The 10,082-nt window shown below is 45.0% G+C and overlaps 1 protein-coding gene across 2 annotated transcripts in view; it reads left to right on the top strand.

Moving 5' to 3' along the window:
- Positions 1–1,522: 1,522 nt before the first annotated feature.
- The window catches only part of disc1 (DISC1 scaffold protein), a 54,289-nt gene continuing 45,729 nt past the window's right edge, over positions 1,523–10,082 (top strand). The window contains exons 1-2 of one of the 2 annotated variants that reach the window (XR_009673314.1): positions 1,523–2,123; positions 8,394–9,232. Coding sequence is in view for 1 of the 2 variants with exons in the window: in XM_061040662.1 (XP_060896645.1) it covers positions 2,054–2,123; positions 8,394–9,232 (909 nt within the window). In the remaining variant the exon portion in view is untranslated. The remainder of the gene's footprint in view (positions 2,124–8,393; positions 9,233–10,082) is intronic. The other variant, XM_061040662.1, reaches the window with a different exon arrangement.

Raw genomic sequence — 10,082 nt, 5'->3', positions numbered from 1 at the left:
CAGCACAAACCTGTAAGAATAGTAGAAACCTTGAGCTGATTTGTTGTCATGTGTTTGTGCGTTAAAGGAGTTTTTGTTTGTGTTTTCTCAGAGCAGACAGGAAACCTCCAGTGTGGGTTATAAACCTTCTTAGTCCTCCTGACACCTGCAGAGCGCTGACATTTAGAGCTCCTAATCTTTAAACCAAAAGGTGATGATGTCACTGCAGGTACACCTGTGGATTTAATCCCCCCCTGCCTCACAGCTCTATCTCTTTCTCTGTCTCTCTCTCTCTCTCTGTGATCTCTCTCTCTCCCCCCTCTCCCCCTCTCTATCGCTCTCTCTTTCTCGCACTCTCTCTCTTTCTCGCACTCTCTGTGATCTCTCTCTTCCCCCACTCTCTCTCTTTCTGTCTCGCACTCTCTGATCTCTTTCTCTCTCTCTGTCTCTCCACAGTGAGTGTCTGATGGAGTAAGAAGCTTCACGGTGTCTCGTCTGCTGAGCTGAATGAAAGGAGCGTTTGGATGTTTGTGAGGAAGGATGAAAAGACATCTCTCTCTCTCTCTCTCCCCTCTCTATTTATATGTGAGCTCTCTCTCTCTCTCCCCCTCTCTCTCGCTCTCTCATTCATCCCCTCAGAGCAGCAACAAAGGAGCTCTTTGGTATTTAAACCATGCAGGATGTGTGAGGAGAGACTCAAAATGTGCACATTTTACAAAACAAACAATAATTAGAACAACGTTTTCCTCGCTAAAGATACTGTGACAATATGACGTGTCAGCAGTGCAGGGAGATTCAGAAGATATGTTTATGTTTTAAATTTAGGAAATCAAACATTTAATCACAGAACATAGGACCAGATAAGACTTTATTCATTTGAATCTACACTCCCTGCCTCCCACTACGCTCTGCCAATGAAAGGTGTCTCATCCAAACCTTCACAACAGGGTCCTAAGACGCTGACTAGACTCTTCCCCTCTGTCGCCCCCCGGTGGTGGAACGAACTAACAAACTCCATTCAAAGTCCCTCTGCACCTTTAAGAAAAAGCTAAAGACCCAGCTCTTTATGAACACCTACAACCTTCAGGATGATGTTGATGATGCCCTGCCTCTAGTCACTTCCTGTCAGTACCTGTGTGTCTGATCAGACTACTTCGGATAAAAGCGTCTGCTAAATGAAATGTAGAATTTGTTTAGTAAAAAAAGTAAAAAAAGAAAAGTATTTAAATTTCTCTCTCAGAGTTACTTTTAAACATTTTAGAATATCCCAACTTCTGCTCAGTGGAAACACCAATAACTGCGTACTGTATCAAACCGAAGTGAACCGGACTGCTTGGTGGAAACCCGCAAGCATGATGATGGTCTTGTTCGCTTTTGTAGGTCGTAGAGTGAAATCAGCATTCATTTAAGTCAAAATCACCAAAAAAGTCCTCACAGGAGCTTTAACGTTTCTCTGTGTGTGTGTGTGTGTGTGTGTGTGTGTGTGTCCTGTGCCGCTCTCAGTCCTCCTCTCTGTGCTCGTGAGGCGGTCTGAAGAGTCTGGAGTCAAATTCCTGCACACGTAGGAAGGAGCTCCCCGCGCTGCTCCAACGCGACGCACGACGCACGACGCAGCGAGTAACGGACAACTCATCGACCAATCGACACCACACAGATTCTTCTCTAACATTATACTTCTACCATTTCTTCAGATAATCGCCTTTGATTTGTTACTCTCTCTCAACAATCATGACATGAGGAGGACCATCCCTCCTCTCCTGCAGTCGGCTCGTGCAGACGCAGCTGGACCCGCTTGTGTTCCTCAGAGGAGATAGGTGACAATCTGGAGTTTAAGCGTCAAAACTTTGGTCAGAAAATGTTGATCGTGGTCTCAGGAGCTCGTGTGAAAAGCCGGTTTCACGTGTAGAACAAATCGCGAGGAGAGAAAAAACAGTCTGGGTTGATTTTTCCACAACGGAAATGAGCTCAGCTCCACCACTGCAGCCTGGATCTGAAACATGGTCGATGTGATTCCGAGCAGATCTAAAAGCTCTGATTTCTGGATAAATACGGCTCGTGTTTGATCGATGGGAAGATGTTTGCAGGACTGATGGGGTTTGAATGTCGCAGTAACTCTCTGCTGCACCTCCGAGAAGTCATGGAAGGTAAGAACAAGCAGAAACGTTCAACTCTCAGCTGATGTTTCGCTCAATGGTCGAACAGTTTCTCTCCGCAACAGGCTGGTAGAGTCATTTTCAGGATCTCCACACTGATCAGAAAGGATGTGAAATAAAGGAAGGATCACTACAGATGTAACTTGTCTTTATATGAGAGGGCACACAGAGTCTAAACTAAACCTGGAGGTCAACCTGTTACTGGTCTGCTGTGAGGTCAGTGTGTGCGGAGTCTCTTTATTTATCATTTTTCATTCAGTCAGTCATGCAGGACAAAGAGCTTTCAGGGTTGAACAGCACAGACACAAACAGTTACACCAAAACAGAGACTGGAAATGGAAAGAAACAAACACAAGATTATAAATAGGGCCGGATCTATATGATATTTTTGGGGCCGATATTGGGAAGAGAAAATATTTGATATCGATATTTTGGCCGATATCTTTTTAAGTTCTGTCTTCGATCTTTAGAGATAGAAAGATACCGATACACACATTCATTGCGTTGATCCATTAACTGCAGTTATCAAACTCGGGATAGAATCAGGCGCCCAACTTGCCGACTTTTCGTCATATTCATCATCAACATAGCGGGCAAGTAATTATTCTGTTTGTGGCAATAAACTTTGGTTAATTCATGTATTCACATCAACTTTTTGCTTAAATATATTTTTTTCTTTGAAGCGTCCATGTTGTTTGTTGTTGTTGTTGTTGTTACATCATTCCGACTCTCTGAACTGGAAGCATGTGAACACACTGAAGTCGAGAAAACGACTTTCCAGGTTGGGAACTGGGACCCTGAATGCAGCATTAAATCATCCTGTGTGTAGCCGGCCGGAGCAAAGAAATTACACCTGGAAATATAAGAAGTCCCGCCCCTGCTTGATTTTTATTGGTCGGTGGTGGAGAAGTGACACTGACATTCGTTGTACTGTTCTAAAAGTTGAACTATTTTCAGAGAGCACTGAGGGTGTTTTAGTGCTCAGGACACTGAACTACATTTGTTTTGTATTGAAAACGGGCATATCTAAAAACGCTGTCTGTGGACACAGGCCGTAATGCAGCAGGTTCATTAGAGCACGGAGATGGTAGAGGTGGCGTGCAGACAGTCTATGGTCGTGCAACGATCACAGGGAATAAACGTCACCACCCCCTCCCACTCGCTCCAGGTGAATTCTCCTGATTATATCCTGCTGCGTTCTCACATCAGATCACTCTGACTTTCTGCAGAATAAATACGAGGAGGCTGGAGGAGAAACTCCGGGTGAAGAGAGAAACATTCAGATGTTTGTGTTCACACATGACGCTCAGCCTGAGAATATCAGGAGTGTTTCAGGAGTTTTTCTGGATTTTTTTGCGAGTGTGAAAGCACTCTAACAGTATTTTATGTTTCTGTGGTGTATTTATTTTACAGTCGGTCTCTGTCAGATTTTTCTCCTCGTTTCACTGAATCGACGTCATGCAGAAAGTTTATGATCCTCATGTGAACAGACAGGAAGTGAGCAGCTGTTTTCTTCTAAATGTCTCACGGAGCAGAGCAGAGATTGAACTCCTGATTCTCGTTAATTAAACGTAACTTTCTGTCAGCTGTTGAATATTGTTTTTTCCATTTAAACTCCCTTCTAGGTCACACTTTGTCACCACTTTGTCAGACCCATCGCTGACTTTCACTTCTGCTTTTCTGCCAGTCACAAGCGTCACATCTGCTTCTCAGGAGGCTGCTGACATGCAGATCTGCTCGAGTGTGTGTGTGTGTGTGTGTGTGTGTGTGTGAGGGTGCCGAGCTTGTTCCTCAAACATTTGTGTTTTTATGAGATCCTCTGCATTCCACTTGTCTCTGGCTGAAGCGCTGTCAGCGGCCAATGAGCTGCTTTGTTTCAGCTGAGGGCTCCGAGAAGGGCCTCTTTAATCTGCAAAGGTAAATAATGGAGCTCGTCTGGCTGAGACGCTTCGTTTTCTCAAACTTTGCTTGTGCAGAAATGAGCAACAAGTCAACCGGAGAAAGCTGCAGAGGAGTCATTTAAAGTAAATCCTCGTTTTAGGATCCGCACTTAATTCTCATCAATGAAAAAATATAATGTTTGGTTTCATTCTCAACAGCACAGCAGCATTACAAAATCTGTTTAAAGATGTAACCACATGTTTTTAAATTATAGTCTCAATTTTAAATGTTCAACAGTAACAAAAAGTACCTAAACTCCACTTCAGTCTCATAATAATAAAATAAAAAGTTTAAATCTCTTCAAACACAAATGAAAGAGAGGAGCTGACACTTCCTAGATTGCACGATGCCGCAGGAGTTTACCTGCAATTCTCTCGATGAGAAACAGGAAATGACCCAATATCAGGTGTCTAGGAACTTTAAAAAAAATAAAATTATTTGATGGTTTAAGAGTAGGCTGCACGGTGGTGCAGTGGTTAGTGCTGTGGCCTCACAGCGAGGAGGTTCCTGGTTTGAATCCCCGTCTGTCAGGAGTCTCTCTGTGAGGAGGTTCCTGGTTAGAATCCCCGTCTGACAGGAGCCTCTCTGTGTGGAGTCTGCATGTTCTCCTCATGTGTGGGTTCTCTCCAGGTACTCCAGCTTCCTCCCACAGTCCAAAGACATGCTCGTTATGTTAACTGGTGACTCTAAATTGCCCGTAGGTGTGAATGTGAGTGTGTCTGGTTGTCTGTCTCTATATGTCAGCCCTGTGATTGGCTGGTGAACAGTCCAGGGTGTACCCCGCCTCTCGCCCAATGACAGTTGGGATCGGCTCCAGCAACCCGAACGGGAAAAGCGGTAAAGATGATGGATAGATGGTTTACTGAAGTTTTGACTGTTATTTTTTAAAATCAGAAGTACTCTTCCTGGTCCAGTGGTTACGATGGTCGGGTCAATTGTCTTTAATTTAATGTCAGCCCCTTATGTATCCGTAGCTATGTGCACATAAATAATAAAGTTTTATTGGAGGGAATCTGTGTGCGCTGCCATCTTGGATTCTTTTTTTTGCTGTTTCTTCCTGAATTCCTGTCAAACTATTTCAGGGCAAAACTTTGCAGGAAACAACAAACGACCTTCCTCTGAGGGGCTTCAGCTATGATGTAGATGCCCCCAACACACACACACACACACACACACTTTCACAATGGGACCTGAGGTATTTCCTTCCCCTTTCCCTGAAATCGAAGCATGGCGACGGCGAGGAATCGAGGATACAGTAACACTCCTGACCATCAAGTGCTCCTCTCTTCTCTTTGAGAGGGTTATGTGTTGAATTGTGACCGCAGCAGATGGTGAACGGTGTGCTACTGTATTTTGTATACCTTCAGAGAGTGTTGGGTTTCTTAAACTGGTTACGGAACAGTAACCACGTCTGCAAAGAAATGCTAATGGAGCGGTGTGTAACCGGAGCTTCAGTGTGGTGGTCCCGGTGGACGGATGGCTCATACAAAGACCCCCCCCCCATGTTAATCTCACTGAAAACCTGTCCCCTAAGTCCCTGACTCGCCCTTAAGTGGCGTCTCTTCCATAGACTTTATAAATAATGGACAAAGACGGTGTGATGTCACCCTTCAGTTTATTGACTGCCTGTTGAAGCCTCGAGTTTGGCCATGTTGGTTTTCTGGGGCCAGACGTGACCATATTTGGACACAAGGGTGGAGTGTCATTTATTAATTTTAAGAAAATAATTATTTTGGGGTGCCGAATAGCGTTGTGGTTATGTTGGGAGCACCACATACAGAGGCTACAGCCCCTCATCGACCTCAGTCCTTTGCTGCATGTCGTCCTCTGGGTAACCGTCATGTTCCTGCAGAAAGCGACTCTTTTAGTGATGGTAGCTGATTGGAGTTGCATATTTATCAAACTTAAACAGCTCAGAGAACTTGTGGACGTAGTGGACTAAATGCTTGTTGGCGATATTTCCTCATACTCCAAATTCCTGCCTCCTCATCACTTCACATCGTGATCTTCTCTGCAGAAAAGAAAACAACAATCCTGACTCCCACGCACGGGCCACCACAAATAAATCAGAGTGTGACAAACACTGAACGAGCTCAGAGACAGTTATGGTTCTCACAGACTCAGTTAGCTGCTAATTGTTGCTAACATGTAAATAAGATGATGTTACATTTTTGTCCTAGTGTAAAAGTGGAGCTCAGACTTGTTGGATGGTCTGTTAGTCCAATAAAGCTCACAGAGAGAGACAGATTATTAGTCTGATATTTACATGAACAAATCTCCAAAAGGCTCCAACAGCACAAACACGACCCAGAGGTTAAAGGTCAGGGACTGAACCAGCTGAGGTGACACCTAGCAGACAGCTAGCAGCTACCACCTGTCACTCAAAGAGGCCACGCCCCCTAATTCTACATCCCTTTAAGCCTTAATATAATGTAAACAGGAGAGTTGTATAAACATTCAGCTCGTACAGTTAAAGAGAGAAATGAGCTCTAGAGACCCAAACTGTTTTTGTACCAGACTGTAAACATGTTTATTTTAACATGGAGCTCTATGAGGACTGACTCACTGCAGGAGACAGACTCTAGTGGACACTGGAGGAACTGCAGCTGTAAAGTTGGACATTTTAACATGGAGCTCTATGGGGACTGACTCACTGCAGGAGACAGACTCTAGTGGACACTGGAGGAACTGCAGCTTTTGGCTTCATTTTTCAGCTCTGGACATTTCCGCTGGATCTTAACCCTCCCTTAAGTGTCTTCATGTTTCTTCCTCTGCGGTCACACCGGATGGTTCAGCAGTGACATCACTGGAGGTCACGGCAGGTTGAGCAGAGCGCTGCGGTTCCTTTATGGTGGTCATGGTTTGTTTCGTGTCCTGCATTCCTGTCATGACGTACAGACATGCAGTTTCAAGTGTTTGGTCACTGGGGGAAGAACTGCAGATTATAAAGGCTGATAAGTTTCTAGTAACACAACATGAAGTCCTCGTTGTGTCCAGATGTGTTTGATTCCTACTGAGGGAGTTTTGTTTTTAGGCTTCTTTCACAAAGTGTAACAAAGTGTAATGGGGTTTTACTATGACTTTAGCATGAATGCCCCCACTGTGTCTCCTACAAAAGTCTGTGTGTGTGTGTGTGTGTGTGTGTGTGTGTGTGTGTGTGTGTGTGTGTGTGTGTGTGTGTGTGTGTGTGTGTGTGTGTGTGTGTGTGTGTGTGTGTGTGTGTGTGTGTGGTAGATAAATTTGAGAGGCAGAAGTGAAAGAGAGAGAGAGAGAGGGCCATGCAGCTGGACACAAAGACGCTGTTGATTCAAACATTCAGCCTCTCTCTCTCTCTCTCTCTCTCTCTCTTTATGTTTTAATCATGTGAAGCTGCAGCAGGTGTTCGACTTCCACCACAGACTTCTCTTCGTCATTGTGCTCTTCTTTTAGACAAATGAATGTGATCATAATTTTTTATTATTGCTGAGGTCGGCCATGTTTCCCTGCAGTGCTTCTTCATTGTCCAAATTATTAACATCTTGAATTTGAAGCTTGTCACAAACACGACCTTTGACATATCTGCTGGATGTGAAGGCAGCTGTTTGCTAACAAATTAGCCTCATCAACTTTAAAGGGTGTTAGAGTAACAGGTCAATATTGTGTTTGACGCCCGTCCTTTGACCTAGGTCGCAAAAAATATCTGTGTTATTGATTCATTTTATGTGTTTGTAATGTTTTCTGTATTTATCATGATCAGGGCGCCCAAAAACAATCTAATTTTAACCCTCTAAATTCATCATATTTTTGCTTAAATATTTGCTTTCTTTACTTTGACATGTCTGAGATACAGTCAGGTCGGTTTCTGCACGGCCGTCTCTGCATCTGGAGAGGCTTTGTTTCAGAAGATTATTACTTCTTTTGAGTGTATTTAAAGATAAACAAAGTTTAACTTCAGGAAGTGTAGTCCATGTTCGCTCCTCCAATGAGAGGCCTGTCTTGACTCAAAGTGACTGTTTGGTTTTGGTATTTCCCAACAGCTGGAGTAAATCTCTGGGAAATGTCGCCCAGCTGCCAAAGTTGTTTTTCATTCAGTCAGTGATGTTAGCGTTGAGGAGAGAGAGAGGGGGTGGGGGGGGTGGGAGTCTTTAGGGTTTGGTTAGATCAGTTTTAGCAATAGGTTGTTTTACATTCCTGCATAATTGGCACATTTAGCGTCACATTTCTTCCTGCCGTACTCCATGATTAACGCTGTTAATCCTGCTGTTTGTATTAGCTCACTGTACTGTTTGTTTTCCTCATGAGCGGGTTGTCCAGATTAATGGTTAATCTCTGCATCGACAGGTGGCCGGGCGCCAGGGACAGCTGGCAGCTCCGGCCGTAAGAGGTTCCACCGACGACCGGGGTACATGAGAGGAGAGCCGTCCAGACTGCAGAGCATGTCTCAGGAGCAGGAGGAGGAGGAGGAGGAGGAGGAGGAGGAGGAAGGGAACACAACAGGCATTAGAAAATCTGGACATCACACTGACATCACACCTGCTGTCAAAGTGTCCTCACAGACTGACAAACCTTCATGTAGCACCCGGAGGAGTAAGAGTTTTCTCTGCTCTGGGACTTGTCCTCTGTCTCCCAAAGCATGCAGGGAAATTAACGGTACATCAGGCCAGGATGAACTCAGGTTAAGCCGGAGTCCAGCACCTCCACAGTCCTCCACACAGGACTCCTTTAACTCCAGTTTTAGTTTCATCCGAGAGTCTCTAAACTCAACTTCAACCCCGTCACAGGAACCAGAAGCACTAAGTCATTCCACTAAAGCACAGAGTTCACCTCAAACTAAACCAGCAGCCTTAACCACTGAGCACGACGTCTCGAGGCAGACCAGTTCTGTCCAATCAGAGGCGTCCTCCGAGCGGGGCGAGCTGTCGTCAGGCGGGAGGTTTTGGGGGGAGAGTCTGTGGGTAAACAGGGAGGTGACGTCTGACCTCCCTGACTATGACTCTCACTCTGTGGACATAGACATCACCTCCTCGCTCTCCGTGGACTCAGACACAGCCTCCGCCTCCTCCGTCACCTCTGGCTATGAGAGTGCCACGCCCGTCTGCGACCATGGCATGGACAACCTGGTGAAGAAGTACGAGGGCGTGCTGCAGGACTGTCTGCAGAACAACCGGACGCACACTAAGGTGAGAATGATTGGATCCTGATGGCTTTTATTAAATTTAATAGGGTAGTTCTGATAATCAGGAGCTCAGTATGAACTGCTACGGACTAGCATGGAGTAAAATGTACTCTCAGATGCACCAACAACTGATAAGTACCTCAAATAGCCCCCTTCAAAACAATTCAAACTTTTCCTTTAAAGGAGCAGTATGTAACTCTGACCCCTAGTGTTTAAAATGGGTACTGCAGTCCAAATTCAAAACCTTGAGAGCTCTCTCCCCCGCCCCCCCCTATCTAGAGTGGATGCTCACACAGGTTGCCATGTGGTGGACACTGAAGCTTCAGTGTTTATCCAGCTCTGCATCGGTCTGTAAACCTTTCTGTGTTCTAACCTCTCTCCATTTTTCAAAAGCATCTCCAATATTGATCCTAGTTTGAGCACGTTTCTGCTCGTGGAGCTTATTAGAAACATGCAGAGGCTTTTTAGGTCGGGTACAATCACTTCTATCTGAACCACTTCTCTTGCCCGCTTCCATCGCTGCAACACCTGTTGGTTTGACCTGATAACTGCTCTCATATCTGGCAAACCGAGGGGCGTCCAAAACGGCCGTGTGTGGGGTGTCTTAAAACCGCCTACCTTCTCTGGTCCAAACAAATCCAGAGCATTCAGGACCAGAATCTAAAGTTAGAAGGAGGACATACTGGCTGCTGCATTGTTGTCAGAGAAGCCAGCACTTCAACATAACATGTTTCCTTAATGTCTGATCATATAGTAAGGTCACTTTATCATTTCACTCTCTACACATCTCACTGATTGACCTTTGCTCCCATTTTTTAAGGAGGCCTCAATGTCAGAGAACGCTTTTCTTAATG

This window comes from Labrus mixtus, chromosome 6, assembly GCF_963584025.1.
Source record: "Labrus mixtus chromosome 6, fLabMix1.1, whole genome shotgun sequence".
Taxonomy (NCBI): Eukaryota; Metazoa; Chordata; class Actinopteri; order Labriformes; family Labridae; genus Labrus; species Labrus mixtus.
Note: the sequence above shows the minus strand (reverse complement) of the source record. Positions and strands in the feature narration are given on the sequence as shown.